This window comes from Thunnus maccoyii, chromosome 6 (genome assembly GCF_910596095.1).
Source record: "Thunnus maccoyii chromosome 6, fThuMac1.1, whole genome shotgun sequence".
Taxonomy (NCBI): Eukaryota; Metazoa; Chordata; class Actinopteri; order Scombriformes; family Scombridae; genus Thunnus; species Thunnus maccoyii.
In genome coordinates, this window is record NC_056538.1 from 15,515,957 (window position 1) to 15,543,556 (window position 27,600).

A 27,600-nucleotide genomic window follows, 5' to 3' on the forward strand; every position below is an offset into this window, starting at 1 on the left:
GGTACCAACCTGTTGTTAACTAGATAAAGCAAATCTTTGTAGTGTCCTGTTGTGATTAACAAACCTCCAGTAGTCAAATTTGCACAAATAGAACAAGATTATGCTTTATCTGAATGCACCCTTAGGGCTAATCATTGGTCTCAATGACATACAATACCTCTCCAGTCATCTGCCTCTATTTTTTTTTTTTTTAGATAAATACAATAGAAACTGTTTTTTTATGCTAACCTGCTGCATGAATTACTCTCAGACTGAATTCTATCAGCATTGCATTGTTAAGACTGACACAGACATTGCTTTTAAGGTTTTCTTATAATCAGAAATAAAAAGCACAATTTAACGCAGTTTTTGGAGTAGCAAGGTGAAGCTGTGAAGGGGAAAATCTCTTTCATTCCCTTCTACTGTATTTAATATTGATGACATGAAACTCTGTAGAGGAACACCTTGTTGTGTGCTGTTAAACCATATTGTGAATATGAAGTGAATGTTCATGTAATTTTTTAAGTTATTCATTTGATATTTTCACCGAGCACTGAGACCATGGTATTTGTTCAACTGGAACCCTTCACTTGAACCAAGATCAATAAAATTGTCCAAGTAGTTCATTAAAAGAACCCCTCTCATAGCAGTAGCAATGTAAAAAGTCAGAGGCATTATGCTTTCAATTGCTTTAAATGGAACATATGTCCAGTACAAATAGACTGTTAGCTTTTCGATATCTTCTTTGGAATTCTATTCAGTTTAGGTTGATCAGCTTAGCAAACACTAACATCTATCGCTGTGTGCACACATGCATTGAGTGCCTCACAACAGTATCATTTTTCACAATTTCACATTTTCCTTTAATCACCAGTGACGACCAAATGCTTGTGTATGTGTGTGTCTGTGTGTGTGTGTGTGTGTGTGTGTGTGTACACGTACATGGTGGTTCATGCGGAGTGCGGTAAGTGCTCCCTGAAGAATTGCTCTGTTGCATCATTTTATTCAAGCCTCAGCAGTAATGACCAAACAGCAAGCAATATTATTAGACCATGCAGCATGTTGCAATGAATCCATACACTTGCTCCAGGTAATCTGATTTCATTTAGTGGTGCAATAAAACAGACTATTTCTCATTGTGTCTCACCTCTTTCATTAAAAAGTCCACTGCCAGGGAGTGAGGCTGACATTTCACTGCACTGGCAATAGTGAAAGGATATTTTTAAGGGCAGTAAATGTTCTTTCTGCTACAGATAGTGCTGAGGGCTATGATGCACACACAACATTAGACTCAATATTTGTCAGCACTTATGACAAACAGTATTGTTTGGTAAATTTTGTTCTTTATTACCAATTCTGCAATAAACACGGGATCTTATTTCAAAATTTGTAAGACCTGGTCCATGATGAGAGTAGTATTTTCATGCCGCTTATCATACAGCATCATCTTGAGTTAACTCAACATTAAGACATATAGTACACAGCAGTAGCAGTGTAAACTGATTCAAAAGCAGGAATCAATGTCAATTTTCAAGGGCTTTATAGAGGCTTGAATTATACTAAGAACATTAGAGTGTGCACTAGTGGCTCAGTCTGCTAATATCCTCATCATGAATAGTCTCTTAGAGTCATAGGACATGTCACTGAAGATACCTTTAAATATTTTTCAATATATTTCAAGAGAACGGTAATGGTTGGGTGCATACATTAAAACTATTTCTATCAGAAAATACAAATCAAAGTCAACAGAGGAGGTTATGGTACCAAAATATGAATCTTTTGAGTTTTTTAGACAAGTAGCTAGTAATCTTTTTGGACTAAAGATGTCACTACAGGCAATATTTTGCATTGATATTCATTATCTGTACATCTGACGGTTGGTGTACAGAAGCTTTAGTTATTAGTGTGCAGAAGGCTATGAAGCAGCATTTAGGGAATCATACTGATACTAAAGCTGCTCTGAAACTCATATTAATGAAATTCATTTTTGAGAGTCTGCAGTTCCTTGAGGCAAGATGAGACAGAATGAGTCTTATTGCAGGTTTTACAGACTACCAACCCTGAAGCTGGTTGAGAAAAATCCTCCCACAACATGATGCGATGATTCGTCTGGTTCGACGCGGCGATACTGAAGTAACAATAAGAAAAACATTTAATTAACAAGCTGTGGTCAGGTAGGGAATATTCAGCAGAAGGATGGAGGTGGGTTTTTTTTGGCATGTGTATATGAATTGCAGGTCAGCACTGTATTCTCTTGCCTGTTTGTTCAAGCCTTAGTAATGAACAGTGAATAATATTATTAGACCATGCAGTATGTCTCAATGAATAGCCACGATCCCTCCAGGTAATCTGACTTCACCGGGATAAAAGGCAGATACACACACTGACCCACACCTACACACTTGTATACACACACAGTAAGAGGCTCCACTGGCTCTGTCTGTCTAATGTGTTTCATTAAGACCCCTATGTTCCCACTGGGCATGATAGCTGTGCTGTAAACAGAAAAAATGTCTGTTTCCTCTGTGTTTGTTTTTCACGCGCTGGCGTTTGGAAGATGAAAAGCATGAGAAGAGATGACAGAGGATTTTAAGTGTTACGCGTCGCCTTAGCAAAACACAGGGGTGTTTATACTGAATGGAGCCATGTTCGCAGTAATTGTCTGTGACGTCTTTTTGTTGTTCTTCACTCTCAGCTTAGCTGCTGTTGTTTTCATGTTCTGATCAAAGGATTTCCATTTGCAGACTTTCTTCTCTTCCCATTCCCTTTCCTTCCCCTCACTTTTGCTTTTTTTTTACGCTTATAAGCACAAGCATGCACTCCTGTATAATCACAAACACAAACAATGCATTTTCCAACATTTTTCTGCTTCTCTTCCCTTCATTTTTTCTCACTTCCAATTTCCTTGAGTCATGCTCAACATTTATCTTTTGTTTTTGCCACACTCACCGTATTTCCTTCTTCTCTCTTTCTCTTTCGTCTCTCTCTCACCCTCCTCTGTCTGTCATTGATCTCTCTCATTACTCATCAGCTGTTAAGTGGCTTTTGGTGTGGGACAAAAGCTGTGATGAGTGTGTAGTGGGTTTATTTAAACTCAAACTTACACATCAGTTGCTGAAGCACACACTGTACGTCATCATATCTGTCACCCACAGTATCTGTCTGTCTCTTTGTACTGATTTCTCTGTCTCTAATTGTCTCTCCTGAGCACTTGATATCTTTATCTCCACCTCAGACTGGAACTTAGAATCTCAGAAAACATCATTTCAGTAAATAATATATTATAAATAGCACAATTTTAACTGCAATACTGTTTTTGATTTGATTTTGACATTTCTTCTTAATCATAACGCACGCCATGCTATCTCATTCTCTTTCTCTTTCTTAGACGTAAACACACACACACACACACACACACACACACACACACACACACACACACACACAGACACACAAGAACTCGTCCCCAAACCCTCATATGTGTGTTTGTTTCCATGGATTTATGATGTGGATGAAAGGAAGGGCATTAGTTAATATTGATGAGTGCTGCCACTCAGTCCTTCTCACTGAGGCTCACTTAGAGATGAGAAGCATGACCTTTATACACGCGCACACACACACACACACACACACACACACACACACATCAGATCATGGTCACTTTTGGGGACATTACATAGACTTACATTCATTTCCTGGAGACTTACCCTAACCCAAACATTAACTACTACTTGCCTAACAGTAATCTTAACCACTGACCCAAAAATCAGCTTTTTCCCAATTGGGAACATGGCTTTTGTCCTCAATTGGACAAGCCGTCCCCAATTAACTACTCCTAAGTCTGAAACTTCTCCCCAAAAGTAACCTATGACAGACCCAAACCAAACAGATATGGGCAGGAAAATAAAAGTAATTCAATTTGTGCATTGCTGTGTTATATAAGTTGAACCATCACCACTCTGTGCATTTAATTGGACTTACCCAACATCTGAGTGTGTGTGTGTGTGTGTGTGAGCATGCACATATGCTTGTTTGCATTGGGTAAAATGTGTGTTTGCTCATTGAGAATGCTGAGATTCTCCCAAACCTCAAAGCCAGTGTCAGCCTTGAACCAATTCATCCCTAATGGCCCATTGGTATTCAGCAAGGGTAATAGATTCCGAGGTAACCAGCAGGTAATTCATCACACTTACAAATAGGAAGAGACAGAGTAGGAAGCAAAAAAGCTATTAAACAGATCAGAGCAGGAACAGGGCTCATATGAAGAGAGAAAAGCTCTCATGGAAATAGAAGAAAATAATTAATTATGCACTCTCTGGTGATTATCATGGGGCCAGATAGATCCAGAGAGGCACATATGAACACATAAGCACTGATGCAAACACACTCAGAAATGCAGTTGAAGTCATCTAACCTTTATGCTAGACAGAGAGATGGCTGCTGTGTATGTTTGGACATGTTCTTGTTTGTGTGTTTACAGGTCCTCAGAGGTCAATTTCTTTCTGACAGCATTGGTATTTATCTCCTTAAGCTCACTGGTTTACCTGTGTTTGTTCATGTGTGTGTGTGTCTGTGTTTCAAAAGTCACATCACGGCTTCTGGCTCTTCTTGCTGAGGTAGTTGAGTGCATCAAATAACATGCACACACACACACACACACACACACACACAATCGATCTGGCCCTTCAGACAGTCACAGTGATGGATGGACACTCCCTCGCTTCTATTTTTACCCCTGAGCACTCTGTGTGCCTGCTGTCTTATCTTCATAAAGTATAGAAACATGAAGAAAATCCTTGCATCATAATACAAACCACAAACTAGTCCGCATGCATGTGTGCCTGCCTGGAGGATATTTGTGATTGTGTGCATCCCTTATACATTTTAACAATTGATGATTAGTGTGTTTTTTTCGCCCTGGTAGCAGCCCAGCAGGTTTTTCCTGGCTGAGCCACATCTTCTTAATTCAGCCTCCTGACTCTCCTACTTCTGAGGCAGCAGTGAGGCACAGCACCACATGGTACCACTTGCTGCCTCACAAGGAGGCTCCTGAGCAGTCTTCCTTCTCTAATCATACAGAAACATGTCAAATCAAAACAAGATCAAAGTTGCAACTCTCATGCTGCTTGGATATGCAGTGTTAGCTCTGCTGAATATGTCTTGTTGTGCTTCTATTAGGATGCAGTAAGCAAAGAATTTATTTTTCCTAGGGTCAAAACATGAATCCATATGTAAAGCATGCAAGGACCATCACATCACCATATTAGGATGATCAGTTGATCACATAAGTAAGAAAAGAATGTATAACCAAACTACCACCGACCAAGAAAAATCAATAACTAAGCAAATATAATAATCCACACAAAAACATCACAAAGTGATGCAAAATGATTCTCGTTGCACTGTATGTAACCAGTGAGTGGCCAAAGCTGATAGGACTGTTGGACAACTCCATAAAAAATTTAGGAGTTGAAACTCTCAGACACTGTGTCCAATTCTCTATCTCCAACAGATGCTGTTAGTTTTCTTTTTTTATGGCAGATATGTTTTTTATGGTGGATTTGTTTCCCCACAGGCGCTCACAATTACCCGTGCTCCGAATAACCCCGAGTTCCCGAGCACCAACAGAATCAGCGCCAATGATTGTGAACAACCCATTTCTGAAAGTTATCATGCATCTGGAACAATGAACTCCTCCTCCTTTTTTTCTGCTGATCTATCTAAGATTTCAGAACTTGAATTTGAGGCTAAAGGACAAGCTGTAATGATCACCATATTTTCTCCTTTGACCCTCACTGAGATCATGTCCAATATAAGTGGAAATATATTTTTTCCCCCCCAGCTGCGACATTGGCAGCGTTAACACTCAAGGACACTACAGCTCTTCATTATTTTCCTGACAATCCACTATGTTTCCTCTCATTGTAAATCCAATCAAAGCAGCCTCCAGACAATAAAGCATGATTTGGAGAAAAATATAAATGAAAATGATCACAAGTGGAGTGGGGAGCCCACTTAATTAATATTAACAGAATCACCCCTATATTATGAAAACACACTCATGTCAAAGTGTGTGTGTCAAATATCTGTTGAATTTGTGTGCTAATCACTGTAAAACATTCTCAATCACTGTTTCTATCATGCCTCCATTCAGAGAGGCATTGAGCTGGGAAATGTAAACTAACTGAATATCCACATTACTTATTGTGCTGTGTGGAAAGAGTTTAAAACAAGGTCAAAGCCATCCCATCTGGGGCCTTTTTAGTTGGAGGAGTCACCAGAGGCTGCTTACTAAATGGGATCACCAACTGCCTGGAGGACCCCACTGCTGTTCTCAAGGTAAATGGCACTGTTCACTGTCCAATGATAAACTGTCCAACTGTACCACCCACGACTCATATTTTAACTCAATGCTCAATTCTGTCATTCTATTTCAAGCCTGCCTGTATCCATCCATCTGTCTGCAGAACAAGTAGCTAAATACCCTTCCATTAGCAGCTATTATAGTCTGTCAAGGTAAACGTTCCACTCTGAAACCCTTGATTGCAAGAGTTGTCAAAGTACAGTTAGTAATTATACATATAGAATTCACATAGGTGTCAAACTGTGTGCATGTTGTGTGTCAAGAAAGATCCCATTACTTTTCTTCATTACATTTCTCTCATATTGGCATACTCTTTCTTTTCTTTTTCTTTCTCTCTTTTTTCTTTTTTTTCTCTCTTTCTATCACTTTTCTTTCTTTCTTTCTTCAGAAAGGTTTTGGTGTTTGTGAGGCAGTAGGTTAGACTGGAAAAGAAATATTTGGGTCAGTAATGTAGTTGGTGTCTGCAAGAGGTTGGAAGACGTGGCACTATATTGGGTGAGAGAGGAAGGAACAGGAAGAAAAAGACAACTTTTCAGCTCACCGGAAGATTAGTGCATGTGTATGCATGTGCAGATCTCTATTTACGTATCTGTTGCCAGTTTTATCTCATCACATCTATCTGTGCAGCTCCTTGTTGAAAAAGGATACAGTCTGTGTGACATAACACATATTGTTTCCTGTTTGATATTCTAGACAATAATGTTCGGCGGTCTATAATGTATACAAGAATGTAACATTGATAATTGTGTTTGTGAGACAGTGACAGAGTCATGGAAACACTCACACAGACAAAGAGCATCTACAACAGCAATCAGCTCTAGGTGGGGATTATTACACTGTGTCTTATCACACAGACTGTGAATTATTGGCACTGATGCACATGCACTTAAATTCTCTCTCCAGCTCACTCATCCACACAACTATAGACACACATACACATGTCCTCCTCCCTTCACTCATTCTCCCGCAGGCTCTATCCCTCACACACACACGGTCACATGCTCAAGGGGACGATTGGATGATAGTACAGATGGCATACTAGAGTAATATTCTCCATATGGGAAGGTAATATAGTCAGAGCAGTCGCCTGGGGAGATGGAGAGAGGGAGATTAGGTCTGCAGGGAGAGACACAGAGAGCGTTTGTGTTGTACATGGCCAAAGGATTGTACTGGACTGAATTTGGTAATGCAAAATAGTTTCAGTTTATATTATAATAAATGTCTTTATAGAAAGAAAGAGTTGTCAGTGTCCAATGAGCTACATTGTCGTTATATTTTGAATCAGTGTCAGATCATGTTTTAATGGCCCATCTGACATTTTATGTTGACCACTGAGTTGTTACCATACTCTATCCACAGGTTCATATGCAGTATAGGTTACACATTATAGTAGGTTAGAGTGTATTTGAATATTAATAATAAAATGTCTTGCCTTGATATTTGAGGGATACTGTGTAACTATAAATAAGGAGAGACAGAAGTACAGAGACATAGAAAACCTTGAAGTGTTCAATCAACGGTCAGGCAAGCAGATTGTAACCATGGAGACTCTTGTCTAAAACAGTAACTAATAAACAACTGAGGTAACTTCGAACTGAAAGACTGATGTTTGTACATTATAGCATTGCTGCTATAAACTGATGTATCTCTCTAGCAGACTCTAAAGAATGCACAGTCCATAGAGAAAACAGAGGTTTAACTTGGATTGTATGAACATAGGTGAACAGGATGGGGCTGATGACTTGAATTGAAAACTACCACAACCACTGATGGTGAGCGGCTGTCACAGCTGTCAATCATGACGTCAGACCTCCTTTTTACATCGTCAAATAACTAATAAAGAACAAATTTATCAGAAAAATTAGCACTTGAACAAACATCAGCATGATAAGAACTACCTGAAATGACAGAAACCATCTTTGGGAAAAATTTGTTTGATGTGTACTTTGATTTTTTAGTTTGACTCATGTCACTTTTGGGGAGCTGTTATGACGTCCATCTTTATATACAGTCTATGGTTCCAGGGTGTGTGGAAGGATCACCACCATGGATAGCTCTCATGATAAACATCTCTATTGGGCCAAATGGACACGAGTTTTAGACAGATTTTTAAGAACTCCAGCTTAAGTCAAGTATCTAAAGCACTTATCTGGAAGTGAATACAAAAATAATAAATTAGTCATCTCAAATTTCCATGACAATGGTCTTTGGCACTGCAGGGATTTTATCTGGTTCAACCGATTTAACATATGCACAGATTTATTTCATAGTAGCATTAACCTCAACTTGTGGAATTGCAGAAAAAGGGCACAACTACTTATTTTCACTATGGTAGCCATATTTACACATTACAGTAGCATTACATCAAATTAGATATTGCTAAATTGCTAATTGTTCTAACTGAGTTACATGCTATGTGTATATGTGATATAGAAATGTGTGCTAATAAATTCACAGATTGGTTTTGTTAATGGCCTCATGTTCTGGTTTATTATATTGTATATATAATGACGGGGCAGTAGTTAAATAAATGTTGAAATAACCTACTGTAATTACAGGCTGAGATCATAAGCAGTTAATATGTACAAATCAATGCTAACTTAATTAGATTAACTGATGATTTGCCTCATATTATCACTAGATATGATTATTTAACTATATGTGTGCTTTTTATCCTTTATGGTCTGATGAATATAGTGTTTCTGATTGGCATGGTGTAGCATGGACATGGAAAATAGTTCTGATCTTTTGTCTTTTAAAACCATCCAATGTATCTTGACCCCTGGAACCCAGTTCTGATCAACAGCTGCATCACTGCATGTCACAGGTACATTACCTGCACTTTTGCCACTGAACTAACCAGGAAATGTCTATTACAATATAAATAATCAACAATATGATTCAATCTCTAAAGGAACTCTTAACATCATCACTCTCCATACCCCTCCAAATCACTTCCTGTTGTGTAGAAACAACTCTAAAAGACCAGAGGGTATAGATTGTAGGTTCTTTTTATAGAGCAAGAATCTATATTTCATGAGACGACTTCTGCGTTCTGAGCTCTGGACTTTTTGAGTGTTTGGCTGCTGTGGATGCTAGATACAATGCTGCCAGCCGAGAGAAAATGAGACATGAGAGAAAGAGATACTGAATAGACACATTATACGTTAACTACATATCAAGCTTGGGAAACATGTCTCTTTTTATTAATTGTAACAAATGGGATATTTTCTCCCAGGCATAGTATAGGCGGTGAATTGCAATATTCACTGAATCTCTGTACAGTATGTGTGTTCCTGCATTTGTGCTCATCCAACCATCCATCCAAGCATTTGTTCATATCCCGCACATGCCTTTGCACATTCTTCTTCATATTTCATTTTTGTGTGCAATTATCTGCCCTGTTTGTTTGTGTTTATCTGCATGCAAACAGCTTAGCCTGAAGAAAGAGAGAGACTGAGTCATTATCAAACAGAGCTCCTGGAAGCCTGATGTGCAGATAAGGCTCTGAATGTGTATCTGCGCATGTGTAATAGTGTGCGTATGTATAGAGTATGAGGCCAGTGGTGTATGTAAATAATGTGACTTCTGCTACAGGGAAACTATTGTGGCTGACCTAAGCCAGCCTATGAATCTTTGAATTAATTGATTTACCAACTCTATTAAGATGCAAGAAGATAAAAGTACCCTACAAAAATGCAAAATACCAGTGGATGTTAGTTTGAGAATGATTTTTTATGTATAGATAACGAGTAAACCCTAGCTGTGTAAACTAGGCTAATAATGCACAAGCTCTTATTCAGCAGACTTGAGAAACATTCTGCTGACATACAACATTCTTCCAGTCGTTGCCATCATTGGTTTTGCCCATGTTCCCAAGCCAGTTACTTATTACTAATTCACACCTATTTATGTCTTTGTTTGAACTTATATGTGTTGGTGTTACAGTGCATGAATGTGTTGGCTGTGCATATTGACTACTGATGTTTAAATTTAAAAAAAAAAAGAACCTGAGTAACATTTCTTTTTCGACTATTTCTCTGTCAAGGAGAAATCTGTTTCAAACAGCTTTCTAACTAGGACATTCTGCTGCTATGCGTCTCTGATAAACTTTTTTTTCATTGTGTTCATTGGGCAAATCCTCAGCATTAGATTCCCTACCCAGGAAAAAAAATAAATAAATAAATGAAAAAACGCATTGTGAAGAAAAATTCTACAGCTTCCACAACTGTGTATTGAGACTTATGTTTACTGTGGACACAAATCTTGTACAGCAGCTGCAGTGTAATTACACATCTTGCAGTCCTAGTGTGTACATGTGCATTTGATACTTGACAGTATTCTGCTCGTCATAACTGTGTCCATTTAAAGAAAGCAAGAGTCTTCTATGCTTCTGCTTATGGTTTATCCAACTAGTTCTGTCAAAACAATAGACAGCAGTAAATACTGATGTGTTTTTGCACTCTCACCTCACTTTAATTACATAAACACTGGGTCAGCTGAATCTAGAGTGTGGATTCATCACTGCTACTCAGTGTTGGTTTTTTGTATTTTCCTCATCTGTTTTTATTCGTATACTATATGTAATATTCTGTTAACAGCTCATGGGATATTTCTTTTTTTTACTATAATGGATTGCTGACTTTGTCTTACATGAAAGTACTCATAAGAGATTCCAGGAGCGTATAGTTTCGACCCATTTCAGTGTTAGCTTCTGTTACACTACTGTAGCTGTCAGTTCTAAATCTTTTTTTTCCACAGAGGGTTCCTATCATGCTCTTTCTAAAAAGCTGAAACTTTGTGATGTATTTTCTGTCCATTCTTTTCGAAGCTATTGAAGACCTTGAGCCATAGCTGATATCAAAACCTTTGGGGAGTTGTAGCTATTGTATTGCTAACAATATATCTGATGTTTAAACGAGAGGGTTTTACTGTCCAGTACAGAAGCAGATACTCATTTGTCATTATGTTAAAAGTCCCCCTATTGGAACTAGGGCTGCAAGTAACAATTATTTTTGTTATCAATTAATCTGCCAAATTTTTTAGATTAATTGATTAATCATTTTATCTCTAAAATATCTGTAAAATGTCTGAAAATTGTTAAAATGTTCCATCATATGTGGCATGATATGTATCATAGGAGACAAAGAAAATCAGCAGCATCAACACATGGGAGAAACTGGAACCAGCAAATGTTTGGCTTGAAAATGATGAAATGATATCAAAACAATTATCAAAATAGTTGCTGATCAATTTTCTGTTGATTAATTAATTAAGCAATTAATCATTTCAATGTAAATTGGAACACATGCAAGTCTGAAAAAGTGTGCAAGACTAGGTGGCACTGGGGGCTTCATTTTCCAGCAAAGAACTGAAGTAAACTACAGATCTATGCTTTAATACCGGTTTTACTACTTGGAACTTAACTAGCAATGCCCTGTTTAGCATGCATGTGGCTCTCTGTACAACCATCTCTGTCATTTTTTTCACTGGCCCCTGAACAGCTCCACTAGAGCAATACACATTGAGTGCCTTGTTCAAGGGCACCTCAACAGTGGTTGTTGAAAGAAGCTGGAGCACTACTGACTCATTGCTATCCCCTAACCATACTTGAACCAGCCTTCCTCTGGTCACAGTCCTCTATCTCTCTTAAAACCTGCTACCACCCCAACTGGGTTTACTTTGACATTTAATCATGTTTTGCATGGTTAATTCATTAGTTACTGCAGCATTTTGATGGACTACTCTATAATAATAACCTTAGGTTCCTGGTCTCTTGTGGCAGTAAGTGCTTGTCCATCATACTGAAACTCTACCTGCTCACTCATTGTAATTCTCCGGATGAGAGCCTCAGAAAAAGGTTAAAATGTAAACTGAGATATTTTGTAAGGGAAAGGGGTTTGAAGAGCATGAAGTAACCTTTAGGGATGTAAGACTTTTGGAGGCAATTCATTATCCCCTCACCAAGAAAGGGCAGCACAAAACTGCAATCGTAAACCAGGGAAAGTGTTCAAAATAGATTAGGTTCACAGTTATTTTTTAGAGGTCAGTTAAACTGCTTATGTGGGCAGCCTAAGAATTTTCACAGCAACATTTTTGGAAAGAAACTGAAGAACGCTGTCTGTCCTTCATGTGCGGTTTAGTTTGGTAAGGCTTAGATAGGGTGTAACTCTTATCACCACGATAATGTGTAGTCAGGTCTCAAGAGAACTTGTGTTTCTTTAATTATGGATTTGTGTGTGTGTGTTTGCATATTATGTATCACTGATGCTACGAAGTGTTAGAGTTCAACTAAGGTTATGCTGGATAGTCTTGAGGGAAGAGGGAACTTTATGAGCATGCAGTTTTGGCAAATAAGGCAGAATGTGTGTGCATGTGTGCGTCTGTTTAGCTTTCATCAGCAGAGGTTGGCTTTTTGCTTGGGGACAAGGACTGTTCACTGTGCTGCTACCCTGCAGTGTGTCTGTGTGCGGAGAAAGTGTAGCAACACTCTGGGGCAGAGCTGTGGACGAGAGGGAAAGGTCTAGTTCCTTCATATATTCCCTCTGTCTCTTCATCTCTTCATCTCTCCTTCTCTCACTTTTCTTTTTCAGGTGTGCTTTACTAAGACATGTGAGTCGAATTATCTAAAAAATTCTAGTAGATAAATGCAACAACAGACACTTATGGCAGACTTGCATGCAAAGTAATCACCAATCAGTGTGTTTTGTGCAGGTGCATATTATCTAAAGGCCAATGTAATCCCAATGTTTGGTAAACAGATAGTCAAGGTAAAATATTTAAGTTTGAACAGTATTGATACCATCAATGATCCCCCTTTAAAGTAAATTGGGATTTATAGTCATCTGAACACTATCTTTCTATCAGTAATCAATCCAGATGCTGTCATATGTTACTTGTAACTGACATGTTATAGTATGACAGATGCAAGTGATCTAAACTTGCTGTTTATAAAGTTGTGATTTCTATTTCCTAAAGTGTTCATTAAAAGTAATATACCCAGTAAACAACTTTTAGACTGCTACAAAGCAAATAAAATTCAGGAAGTTTAGTAAATAAAGCTCCAAACTAAATATTCCATTGCTTGCCCATCACTTACCTATGTGAAGTGTAGTGAGGCGTAATTCTCCTCATCACCACTAGCAGTGATGTTACAGCCTCACAAAGAGAGTAAAACACCAGATGAGTAACTGGACACAAGAGCAGTTTCACTTCTGAGAGGAAAAAATGCCTGACTGCATTTCTACCAGCTGAGGTGCTGTGTTTGAACATTAGATCTGTTACCAAACACATCTAACACTGCTGTATTTCCCAAAATGTTGCAGATTTTACTAACCTCACACTAGCGCGTTTTCTGAAAAAGGTGGGACAACCCAGTTATGTGGTCAACAATTGTCCTGCCTTCCTCTCTCAGCATGAAATATCATGAGAAAATGTGTTTCAGGGGACAGAGTTTCTAGTTAGCTTCAGATTGGAGTTTCAGACTCTTTAATTAATTTCACCAGAATTTACAGGTGGCTACCTGAAAAATGATCACAAGTTGGCTATTTACTATAAGTCAATTAGCAACCTCCAGAATTCAGCGGATTATGCAAAGATTAGTCATTGTTTGCTTTCTAATTAGAGTCATCTGTCGTCATAATCAATATTCTTTAAACCAACTTGCCTGAATTATTCCCCCATGTCTGGAGCTCATTTCAGTCCTTGACAACTACATTAGCATTGGAAGTATTACCAGGCAAGTTTGCTCACAAGTTTTCTTTAATGAGTAACTTGTTGGTATTGGAATCCCAAACCTTCTGTCTAAGACAGTCTGTGTTTACCCAGGCTGGGAGCTCAGCAGGCACACATACAGTAGCCACAATCTGGTGATTGGTTTTGAGAGAATGCAATTTTGGTTACAATATTGGACATTTTGCTGGAGGTTTCACAGCCGCATGTGAAAATGTTTTGTTTTGGAAAACTGTTCAACCAGAGATTAGATTGATTGTCCTCGCAGTTACTGCCGGTGCACATGAGCTCTTTATATAAGTAGCTTTTCTTTTGACTTTTGATTTCAATGTGAATCAAGCAGTGTGGCTGATTATAAAGTACCTTAACATTAAATGTGCAGCCATTTCTGCAATATACCAACCACTGTTTACATCCCTGATGGTGCTAAATCATTCTAGTATATTGCTAGTTTCTTTAAAAGCATGTTCTTAGTGTTTTGTTTTGTTTTTTAATGTTTTTTACTTTAAGAGCGGTAAGAATTATTGTCCTCAGCTGGTGTTTACGCTGCACAGCACACCAGTATATGCAGCTAATGTCCAAATTTTATTAGATACAGCATATAACTGAAGTAGAGAAGTCAAACATTACATTACATAAGAACCTGTTCATGTAGAATAGATCCACAGTAATAAAAAGCCAGTAATACTTACTGACCCCAGTGCAGAAATACTTTCTTCACCTCTATCAGCAGGTTACCACTTCAGGGTCAGCTGTGGAGCGAAGCTCTGTAGGGACTCAGTGGCTGTGGGAGCAGGAGACATATCACCAAACTGATATTGATATAAACAAATAAGATTTGGCTCTTCCAATTACGCAGCTCATGTCCACCAAACACCTCTTTTTTTGTTTTTTTTAGCTTGTAGCAGCACTCAGCAGATGCTTGGAAAAAGTGCTAGTCATGGTTCCTACTGTTGCTATGAGACAATATGAGACAACTAGAAGCACAGAGCTCTTTGGATAAAATTGGTTGTTAACTTGAATCACAATGGCACATTTTGTACAAATATGTTCAGCTCTTAGCACTTTAAGCAGCAGCAAAGACAACTTCTTCACACACAGTATGTGTGCATACTCTATGCAAACTTCAAAGATAAATGAACTACGCATTAATTAGCAAAAACAGAAAAGGCTATTTATAACAATTCAATTAAAATTTTAATTGTGCATACCAGGTTGTTTTGTTCAGTTGTTTTAATTGTATAAAAATAATGTAACAAAATAGCTAAAATAATGTCAAATTAAACTTAGCAAATAACTCTATTGGATGTTTTTTGCACAGATGCATAATGCCACATCTCATCTTTCCACATCTCATTCATGCCACTCATAGTATGGTAGCCTATGTGGAAAAATAGAAAATAATAACCAAGGTGATGTCTTGTTACATGACAGTATGTGTAAAGGATTAATAAAAATTGAAAGCTGAGGGAAGGATCACTCTAAAATGCAAACAGACTAATATAAAAAAACGTCTTCGAAGCTTAATCAGAAAAATGTGGTGGAACTGATGTGTTTTAGACTTTTATGTACTAATACAGTATGTGTTTAGTATTTTCTCCCTTAGTCTTCTTTAGAATAAAATGCTTAACAGTTTAATTTCTCTTGCCTTGTGTTTTTTCTTCACAGGCTTTCCACTTTAAACTCACATGATATGGATGTGAGACAGCAGGGTGGCATCCTTCTTTATTGTATCTATTGTACATTAAAGTAGTCAGTAAGCTACAGTAATGTACCTCATCAGTACAGACCATACATGCATTTTTCATATTATGTAGAGACAGTGGTTAGTGTAGCATAGTGTAATGTACCTCCACTACGCTTTTTTTTTTTTTTTTTTACTGTTTTACAGTGACAAATAGCATCAGAGCTCCTCTTTAATGGGGATAGCATCAGAGTCTCTTTAGTTCCCATTAAATTATGAATGAGTTTTGACAACAAAATTGTTTGATTTGAGTAATCTAAAAGTAGTTTGATAGCTGCTTCCATCTTACAACATTGTTTATGTTGTAAAAATGGATTGTCCTTGTATAGTGTATCTCTTTTTATCTCTTAAGCAATTTACAATTTGAATCCCATTCACCTATTTACACACACACACACACACATGGCATACGTTGTGCAATGCTTGGCCAGTGGAAGCATTTCGGAGATTAAAGTCTTACTCAAGGACACTTCAACATGTGGCCTTGAGGACCCGGGATCGAACCACCACTCAACAGCAAAAGGCTAATCCACAGACATTCCTCTCTACCTCCTGAGCCACAGCCGGCTGAGCATGTACTGTTTTGTGATAAGTGAGTTCAAATTGAATTGAATTGTATTGAATTGACCAAATCAAAACAAGACAGATTGAGTTGAACTGAATAGAAGAGTAGGTCAAAGTCATGAGAGGCCAGAGGATGGAGCGAGATGGAGAAGAGGAAAGAGGAGACAAGCAGGACAGTGAGATGGATGGACTGAAGAGAGAATGAGGGGTAGCAAGGTGAGGACTGAGACAGCAGGAGAAATGGGTAGTGGGATGTCATTTCCTCTCTTAAATTACTGCTCTGTTTATCTTGTGAGCACACTCAATCACTGCGGACCTACTCAGCTGGAAGGGCATACGCGCACAAACACTTGTGTATATGTGTGCGCCACACATGCATGTACACAGGGATGAGCACATATTTTTATTACTTTTTAGGACATTCCATCAAGTAATATTCTCCCATTCCTTGTGGTTATGATGGAAAAGGATAAACGTACAACACACACACAGTTGTGCCTGATGCAGTATTTGGCTGGAATGTGTGCCTGTTTCATCTCAAAGGTCCTGTGAGAAACCACATTCAATTCACAACCAATATCTCTCTCCTCCTCTCATTCATTTCTGACCATTGTATACCCATAAATTGTATTGTCAAAGAAGAAGAGACAAGGTCAGAGGTAATATGAAAGCCAAAGAGACATTCAACTGTTTTTACAGCAAGAGACCATAGCTGCATTATAAAAGAGGTTTACACAGATTTGTCCCTGAAAGCTTCTCAATCTGTTGCACTATCTTCATTGTGCATTAGTAGGTGGTCAGTGCTTACTTATGAGATAAGATGGACCACTTTGTATTCATACAGTTTTGCAGCCAATACTGTAGCTTTGACTAGTAATCGTCATTGTCTCTGAGTTACTTCTTTGACTTGCAGTGTGTTAAGAGTGATAAACTGAGCGACTGTATTGTTCTCCTGTGGAAGACGCACCAGATGCAGCACCACCTTTGGCACTGGACACTAATCCAAATCCTCACTGCTGCATTCAAAGTTGAAATTAGCTGAAACTTGTCCCAATTTTCAGCTGACCTTTAAAAGAACTCCCATTTATAAATGGGAAAATGGGAAAAACATGGAGGCACAATTTGATTTATACATGTATGTGTCTGAGATTTTAGAACTGGTGTTATATTCCCAGCCTTGTATGTACATGCACACTGTAATAATGTAACAAGCTCTACTTCTTTCTGAGTGATCGCAGTATGAACACTCATCATGTTTATGCACTCTTAAGGAGCAATTACTCTGAGACATGTCGCAACAGAGGCATCCACTTCAAAAATGCCTATAGGTAAATCATGTTGGGGAAAAATGGCTCCATGTACCTGAGGCTGTCAGGCCTGAGTGTGAAATTGACAAGATGAGAATATTTGAAGGTTTATGCATGGCTACAAAACCGCAAGGAAAATAAAAAGCACATCACAAGAGAGGGGCGCATGCCGAGTATGCCATACCATGAGAAACCAATGTGTTTTTGCAGGTTTCCCTGTGTGATCGCTCCCTCAGGGGGACATGAAAGCAGAGTACTTACATACACTATGAGTCTAGCATAGTGAGCAAGTTACTCCTCCCCTCCTCACTTTCTTCTCTTCTCCTCCTTCTTTCCCTGCCTGCTGTGATGAATGGTTTTGATATCAGCCGTGTGTTTCTTTGTGTATATGTGTGTGTGTTTGTGTGTGTGCTTGGACCAGGTATTCCTCATGTTGTGGGGACTCGCCTTATGGAGGCAAAAAGCAAGTCCCTTTAACGTAAATCATTCATTTTATGGTGAATATTTGTTTCAAGTTAAGGTAAGTTTAGGGTTATGTAAAGGTTAGGGTTAGGCATGTGGTGGTTATGCTTCAGATTAGGATAAGCCTCCAGGAAATGAATGTAATGTCCTCTGAAGTGATAGAAACATGACTGTGTGTGCGAGTGTGTGTGTACGTGTATGTGTGTGTGTGTGATGAATGACTGTGTTCATACTGGACAGGCCCGCAGGGCTTTAGCTACTGTTAGTAGTGCTTAAAGTTGACTGGAGTAAAAAGGCTCTCTGTCACATCTTTCTCTCTTATACGCACACATGCACACGTACACACACACACACACACACACATATGCACACACAGATTAGCCCCGTTTAAAGGACTGTGTCCTAGGGGCACACAGCACAGCACCATGACAGGTGACATGTAGTTTCCCTCTCTTTTTCTCTCTTATCTTTTTCTTGCCTCTCTCCCCCTCCCTCTATCTTTTATCTCTGTGGCTGCAGACCTCATCGGTGAGCCAAAGTTTCTACAGCACATTGTCAATATTCTAGCTAAAAATGTGTGTGTGTGTCTGTGTGTGTGCTTTGTGCATGTGTGAATGCATGTTTAACTGGTGTATCATGCTGTGAGCGGATATGCTATGAGTCGCTGTTTTGCCCTGAGCCTCTTTTTGTCGGGTACAGTATTACAAGATTTATAACATGCGTCAATGAACACAGGTCCTAAGGACATTTTTTATAATGCTGCCATGAAAACAAGAATTGTTTTTCTTTAAAGGGCATTAGATTTAGAAATGCAGAATGCTTAGTGCAATTGCTGCTTGAATGTTCAACAAAATGATCCTTTGCCATGGTGATGCAATGATTTCTAGATCTCACAGACCAAACATAACAATGTCATTAAAGTCTGTATAGCAGCCAGTTAAACAGCCTATTCACCAATTCAAGGATTCTGATTTCTTGTCCATCCTGTTTTTAATTTCTTAAAAAACTGTTGATAATCCTGCTGTGGTCAAATGCTGTACAGTACATCATGATTCGTAAAGGTACCCTTCCTCATCCTACCCTGACCCCTGAGTTACTTGGTTTTATTTTAGAGGACAATTTAATTTTAGTTGTTGTGCAGCTCAGTTTAGAAAATTGGTACATTTTGAACTCTGTTTTTAACATAATTGGATATGCATGCCAATTTAGCAAACAGGGTTAGCAGTGTGTCCACTTTAGTGGCTTTATTGTCGTTTTAGTCCAAGGATTCTCTGCTTGTGGTTAATTATCTGAAATTGTTTTGTGTGTGTGCTTAACAAGGAGTACTGGTTGGAGGCATCATACTTCACTTGCCGTTCAAGGCATTGCCTAATATACTGTACATTATAGGACTGCTGCTGGTTATGGTAGGCTCCAATTTCAGAAAACATGTAGAATACTTGATATCAGCAGTTTTGTGGGTAATATCTCTCTGTTGTTTTAATGGGAGAGCAACACCTCTGTCATTGTGTGTGATTGTGCCAGACAAGCTTGATGTTCCAACTAATGTGCTGAGCTAAGAGATATGAACTTTAGACACTAATGAGACGTCACCAAAATGTGTTCATTTCCTCATGACTTTACAGAAAATAAAACAGAAGTGCTGATTGGTCATATCCATGGCTCATTGGACTGAGATCATACCAGCGACAACCAACATCAGTGTTCAGTCTCCTTTGCATGTAATTCCCCTCACGTCCTATTTTCTTGTCCCTCTCCATTTCCACTGTTGACTAATGCAGAGAAATGCCAGGAACTTAATATTGAAAAGTAATTTTTGAAGCCTGTGATTTCCCTAATGTGCCGAGCTTCGCAACACATCACAACAAAGTATTAAAAACTAGGGAGTGAAACCCAAAAATGGCTATTTATGAAATGTCAATTTCACAGTCTTGCCACCCATTTGGTATTTATAAAGCAGACAGATTTCCCCCAAACATTAGTTCTGCTTAAATTATATGTTTTTTCCAGATTTCCAGACGTTAATGCATGTCTTAAGTTATTGGTCTCTCGTTGTTCATATAAGCAGAAAATAAACGATTATTCATTTTTCTGTCCATTTTCCATACCACTTGTCCTGTTACGAAAGAGCTTTACCAGCATGCATTTGACAGGTTGCCAATCTATCACATCAACACATACAGAACGATAAACACCATAACATCTACGGGCAAAACAGAGTTGTCAGTTCACCTTACCTGCATCATGTCTTCAGAGAGAACATGCAAACTCTAGAAAAATGTAGAATTTTTCTAGACAGTAGAAACAGTAGAAAAATATTAAAATGTCAGTTGAAAAGCAAACAGTGAATCCATTATTCTAGCAGCAGCAAGTCTCTGAAGGTTTTATGCACAGGTGGCCAGTCTTGCTATCAATCAATAGAGGAAAACTAATCATAGAAAGGATAAAATAGGCAATCAGAAAATTCTATGCTAAAGAAAAACTAAATAATGTTAATATATTAATGATGTTATAACCAGTTGGGAACATGAGTGAGGAAAGAAGCCAGTATTATCCCTTTTGTATACTTAATATTTTTGCTTTCTGATTGTTATTGAATTCTCCCTTCATCTCATCACAGCCAGCCGTAAAATTGATCATTTTTTCAAAAATTACCCTCAAGTGAGAACTGAGTTCTCGCACGGCACGGTGGTTGATTTCCTTTGACTGCAAGAGGGAAGAAGACATATGTCAGCAACTATTAGCATATTCACTAACTGCGACAACACCAAAGGCCATAGAGATAGCTGCCCCCCTCTTGGGTACCTGCCCTCATTTTCCCCAATCAGTACTTTTATTCTTAGAAGCTTTATTCATGCAGCCTGGGGGACAGGGCCTGGAGGAGAAGCAAGGGGAGGAGGGAGGGAGGAAGAACAGGTGCAGAGAAGTGGAAAGATGTAATCAAAGTGAATAAAGAAGTGAAGTGTGGCAGTTTTACCCAAGAGCTTTTTCTCCTGCTGTCCCTCACCTTTAACCTCATATTCAGCCCTGTATTCTGACAGGGGAGCCAAAAAAGAGATCTATTCTAGACGGCCTTTGAGGCAGCAGCTCTGTCCACGTGTGTGGGTGTTAGTGTGTGTCCTTCTGCGAGTGTTTGTGTGCACTCATTTACCAACCCACTCCAACACACGCACAGACACACTCACAAAGAGCTGTGAGAGCATTTAAGGACTAATTTCCAGCCTTTTCTGTTCCATAACTGGCTTGCAGAACAGCATATCCACACTCTTTCTCATTCTACCTCTGTTTGTGTCTCTCTGCAGTGTCTGCTTGGCAGAAATGCACTCTCTCCTCACTGTCAGAGCCCCTTGTGAGTTTTCAGAACCATTCTCTTCCTTTCCCGCTTTCGCTCGCTCTCTATGTTTCTTCTTTCCTTCTCTTGCTGAGAATGACTGAAGCTCCCTCTCTCTCTCTCTCTGCTTGAGGCAGTTTTGTGAAAGAGAGAAGATAGACAGACAGGCGAAGGAAGCAGACAGGAATGAATGGCCCCATTCACAAGCACAGAGAGCTGGACACACACAGCTACGGCACAGCGCACAATATCCTATCACTCTCAATAATCACTGGCCTGTTTATGAAGCTGTTGCATCTCAGTTATCTTGTAAACTATGTTCTTATGGAGAGGATCAGATATGAAATCCATAAGGTGGCTGAACTCCCCTGCCAGACTATTGATTGTCAAGCTTTATCTTTTATCTTGTCTTTATAATGCCGCTGATGAGCACCCTTGAGGCCTGTTGTCAGTATTTAATTTTTTTAAAAATTTTTTTTTTAATGTCTCAGCAACTGAACATCACAAGCTGGAATATTTTATATCATTAAATAATTTTATTAAACCAGACATAATTTAGCTAATTAGAGCGTGCCCTTTTCTTAACAGGTCATAGGAAACTCTTGGTTTTCTCAGCTGATGGTATGATGATGATGACCACAGCTTGAAATGCTCTCCCGTATGCCTACTTATTATTGCCTATGCTGTTATAAATTAGATATCGTCCAACAGCAAGTGTGCTCTCCTCCCGAGAATATTGATCTGCAGGCTTTTGGCTTGTCATCATAAAACTGCTGCTTAAGATGGATGACTAGTTGTTGTCTGGTTTAAAAATAATCTTAAGATGGACTTCATGAAGGGGCATGTGTTTGGCTGTTTCAGGTCTTTTTTCTTTGTAAACAACACTGTAAAATAATAAAAATGCATTATTTTTGGGAAAAAAAATCTTTTCTACCCTCTCAGGTGCCAGTGCTTTGTTTCTGAGAAGTTGCTCCATTGTGTCATAATCTATGTTGTACTGTAGATGCACAAATATGAAATCCATACAATGACTGTACTCTCTGCCAGAAACTATTGATCTGCAGACTTTGTCTTCTGTCTTGTCTATATAACGCCGCTCCTCTTTAACAGAGAAGGTGCCATTGTCAGTATAAAAGTAGTGTTTCGCTGTCTCTACAGAGGGAACCTTTACATATTTTATATCCATACAACTATGTTGGGCTCTACATGGGCTGTTATCAATGAATAGAAAAGATTTCTACATTTTGGGATTTACATTTATATCTACATTTTAGAATGGCATTCATATAATCCTGATGTCAACATTGGATCCTCCATAAAAACAATGCATAAGTATGAGAATTTGTTTGTTTGTCACCCTAAATATCCAAGTGTAGGACAAAACCTGCACATTATGTAGTTCAGTGGATAGATGAATGGGAGACAGAAGATGTTAGGTATCCAGAGCTGGAGCAAGTAAGACATGAGACATATTTCTTCTAATTTGTAGCCCTTGGCTTGGAACTAACTCAAGGTGAATTTAACATCATTTCACAAAAGTTACCACAATTTAATGTCATTTCGCTCATATTTAACACCTCTTACAGCTGCAAAACAAGTCTGCAGTGTCTTAGCTTTGTCACATTCTTTCTTCATCTTCTTCAGTGTTCATTTATTATACACTAGTCATTGTAGAAATTCCACCACTTGCTTTAAGATGCTATACTCTTGCTTTTCTCTGTAAGAAGGACTCTGAAAACTCTTACAGTACTGAAACATTCATTCAGGAGCTTTCTTCTCCTGAGGTTATTACTGTAAATGGCTTAAATGTGAAATGTCAGTGTAAGGTATTGGGCGGTAGATTTCTCCCTAATTATACAGCTCATAAAAAGTTATTATTGGCATTTACCTTCCATCACCCTGTAGGTATCGCTGCATTGTACTGCAGGTAGCCCCTAGCAATGTCAGAAAAAATACACCTTATGTTTTTTAAACTAGTATGTATTCCTCATTCCCTCAGGTGCTTCCTTTGTTTCAGCCTTTATCTGCAGGTAATGAGAACTTGCAGTATTTCTTCTGTGTTTCTGTGGTTGTCTGGAGGATGTCTCAGCCACTAGATGGTTGTTATTCATACTAATGGGTGAGAAGGAACTGCAAGTCTGAAAGTTTTATATGTGTGTGTGTGTATGCTGGAGGAGAGGTGGTTCTGTGTTTGTATGTTCAAAATATGCATAGGTGACTGGATGTGTTTTTATGTGGTGCTGTAGTGACAGTAAAATCAGTAGTAGGTTTATCTGTAAGCATCCGTTCTTGCTGTCATTTGAAATACAAACAAGCGGCCGGTCTAGAGACATAGTGAGAGAGGTAAAGAAGAGGGGAGGGAGGGAGAGGGATGGGAGAAATATGGGAAAGAGCAAACGCATTGAAAACAATACTAGAGAAACAAAGTGAGCGAAGATATTAGTCTGGAAAGTATTATACTGCTTGAGCCACATATTTTCTCCCCTGTTATGCAAATTAGCCACATTTGAATTTGAAATATAAACAAGAAATGAGGAGTTATGCAGAGTATGCACATGATTGAGAGGGCTTTCTAAATGCACAGAAACACAAATGAAATGAACCACTGAGAGAGAGACAGGGATAGCTGCAGGGGAAGATGCAAGGATGCAGAAGCTGATATACTGTGAAGAGTAATGCCTATAAAGGAGGGGCCGTCTTAAAGAGATTTATGGAGAGGTCTGCACAGAGAAAGAGAGAGGTTTGACAGACGGAGTGAGCAATTAAGAACCAGAAAAAGACACCGGGATGTACACCAAAAAAAATCTAACATATGGAGATGCTGAGAGAACAAGCGAGGGGGAGGCAACAAGAGGTAGAGGTAGAGGAAGTCCCAGGAGACCTATTGTGTCTGATGTGTGGTGATGATGCACCATGCCGCTGGTCCCCTCCTCTCATTAAAGCTTTATGAAGCAAGCTTAGCACACATTTTATTACAATGACGCCACTGTCTGGCACATTCCAGCCTTGCGGCTGGGTGGTGGTGGTGGAGTGGGTTGCAGCGAAACAAGCCCATCGAGACGTACATCAGAAAGGGAAACAAGGGAGAAAGAAAGGATGAGATAGTCAGAGAGGCAAAGCCAGGATCAGAAAGCATAGGCAGAAAATAAAGGAATAAGGGAGTGATGAGGTAAAGGATAGGGGAGAGCAACATAGAAAGAGAGAGTGGATGAATGGAGAATGAGACATGCGTAGGGGTTTTTCTATGTGCTCTGGGCCTGTGCGTATGTCTGTATGGTTGCAGATGTCTTGGTATTGTTTGAAAACAGAATGGTTTGGGATAAATGCTATCAATATTTGCTTAAGTTTTAATGGAGACCCAGGAGAAAGGTGAAAAATACAATATGCAGAGAGTGATGTCACAACTGCATCTAGGCCAGTAGTTTTAGTAAAGTTTCACAAAAAGTCATAAACTGGTTTGGAGGCAGCACTCAACACTGCTACACAGTATGACTGATCACATGTGTGAGGCTTTCTTTTTGTTCCGCTACTTTCCTTTTTTTCTCACTCTGTGCCCAGAAACAGCTGATCTCAAAAACACAAATTCATTTAAAAACAAGGAAATTATATTTTCCATGGCACTGCTGTCAACGAAATTCAATTGTATTTTGATTCCCTTTTGCCCCTAGACTGTAAAAGCACATTACTTCCCTCAGCCAAGAGCCATCAGATCAGTCAGGTGTCATCGAAAATGAACACCAAGTATAATTTTCTCTGTGTGTGTCAGTCTGAATATGTACACGCATTTGACCAAACTGTCTCTGCTTGCTGTTCACTTCAACCCCTGTTATTTTGCTGTTATTTTGATTTTTGATTTGTTCATATCCTCTGAGCATTAATTATGATGTCAACTTAATTACTATAGCATAAATATCTTTGTGCATTCTGCTGTCGCGGTGAAATACTGCACCTGTCATTTAGAAGTTTATCACACACAGTCTCATCTCTATAACCATCTTTAATGTTGTTATGTGCTCTGAAGTATCGAATAAAACCTGGAAATGCTTCAAAACTCAAATTGGAAGACACTAAATACGTTGACTCTGAGGACACCATGACTCAGCTCCTGCTGAATGACGCATGCTAAGTAGGCTACATAGTATGCTAGTTCTCTGAATTGAAGACATTTAGCTCCCGTTATAATCGGAGACTAAATCCCTGCCTTATCGCCTCCTGGGTGCAGAGGCCTCAGCTTTGTTTAATTGCCACAAGCTGAACCGTCAAAGCTGCATCTCCCTCAGTGTTTACCCCCACTGAGGCTTATAGCTGATAATGGAATTACTCTGAGTCCCAGGAGGAGGGAGAGAGGGAAGAACAGAAAGAGGGGTAAAGAGGAGGCAGTCATAGAGGGAGAGTGGGAGAGCAGAGAAAGGAAAGTGGATGGTGGAAGCTGAAAGAGAGAGGATGGATGCAGCGTCCACCATGAAAACAGAAGAAAGAGAAAAAAGGTGTGAGATAAAGTGATGTAGAAGGAGATCAAAGGAGGGAGAGAAGGGGTTACGGCGTGATGGTCAGCCGTTGCCAAAAGCAAAGTCTGCAGTATTACTGTTTACTTTCAGTGCGATGTATCACATGGTGGAGAGTGAATTATGATGCAGCATACAGCTGAGGCTCAAGTCGTGCTTGCCTGGAAGAAGGATGAATGGGGCTGAAGAGAGGAAATGGGAAGATGAAAGAGAATGTAGACGGACAAGGAGAAACATTTAAGTGTGTAAAAAAGAACACACACTTTTAGACACTTGACTCGCTGGATTCTTGTGCACATTTTGGTTGATTTGTCAGAATATGCAGGACTCACTGATTCCCCACACTATTTTTGTTCAAACACGGTTTCGGTAGGGCCGTGTAGATGAACGACAAACTGAAAGCAGAAGAGAGATTTTTGCCAAAGTGAGATAGCAGAGGACGTCAGTGCTTTTCACTCGCCTCTCTGTCATGGATGAAAGCTTCGGGGTATTTGAAGACTGAGTTGCAGTGTTGTAGTGGAAAATGACTTCACATCTGAAGTGAGCTCGCGGCTCGGTCAAGGGTTTTGTTATGTGTGTACGTGTGTGTGTGTGTGTGTGTGTGTGCATGGATGGATCTTGAGGATTTTAAGCTCTCAGCAGGTGGGGTTATTTGACTGTAATTTCCCTAACAACTGTATAAGCAACCATGCCAGTTTTGGCTAGTGGGAATGATTTCGTGTTAGTCAGACATTTTGAAAATTGCTTGCCAGGGGCTTATTGGGTAGTCTGACTTCCACTCATATTCGTACAAATGTGCCTGCTTGCACTCATAACTACATGTATGTGATACCGCAGAGAGGGATTTTGCTTTTGGTGCCCGCATCCGTTCTATGTTGGATAAAAAAAAGTTGTTTTTCAGAGGAAACTCAACAGGACAGATCTAAAAATGACTGCATTTCTTAGATTTATCTCAGTTTCATCTGGCTGTTTTGGTAGACTCGTCACTCTTGTGGATGCTTACACACCACTCAGAGAGTGTTGTTTGTGAGTCTAATTAGGAGTGGGAAGGTATAGCTGACACAAGCTAAAGCTGTCGGGTCATTAAAATGGTTGACATGTCTAACCAGATTCTACAGTGTGAATTTAATTAAAGGCTGTATGTCTTTCCTCCTTTCCCCCCTCTTATTTGCTCTTTATACTCTGTTCATTTGCGAAATCAATGCAAAGCTTTCAAAAACATTGTCACTGAGTATACTTTCTATCAATGTTCCCTAATTTGTCTCCATTCACCCTCTTTCTTACCTCCCTCTAATCCCAATACCCCACCTTCCTCCATTTATCCTCTCCTTCCTCCTTCATTCCTCTCTCCCCTCTTCCTTCCTCACATCAGTCTGTTCTCAGTATTCAAGGGGAGTCTTCGCTATCTTTGGCCTTTATGACAAGCGCTCAGTGAACACGCTGACGTCGTTCTGTGGGGCCCTGCACATCAGCCTAGTGACGCCCAGCTTCCCCACTGAAGGAGAGGGCCAGTTCACCCTGCAGCTCCGGCCGTCCATCAGAGGGGCTTTGCTGTCACTGTTGGACCACTATGACTGGAGCCGATTTGTCTTCCTCTATGATACAGACAGAGG

The 27,600-nt window shown here is 39.3% G+C and overlaps 1 protein-coding gene across 8 annotated transcripts in view; it reads left to right on the forward strand.

The window, feature by feature from the left end:
- The window catches only part of gria4a (glutamate receptor, ionotropic, AMPA 4a), a 107,340-nt gene that overhangs the window by 12,368 nt on the left and 67,372 nt on the right, over nt 1-27,600 (forward strand). For all 8 annotated transcript variants that reach the window (XR_006096750.1, XM_042415475.1, XM_042415469.1 and 5 more), the window contains exon 3: nt 27,360-27,599. Coding sequence is in view for 7 of the 8 variants with exons in the window: in XM_042415475.1 (XP_042271409.1) it covers nt 27,360-27,599 (240 nt within the window). In the remaining variant the exon portion in view is untranslated. The remainder of the gene's footprint in view (nt 1-27,359; nt 27,600) is intronic.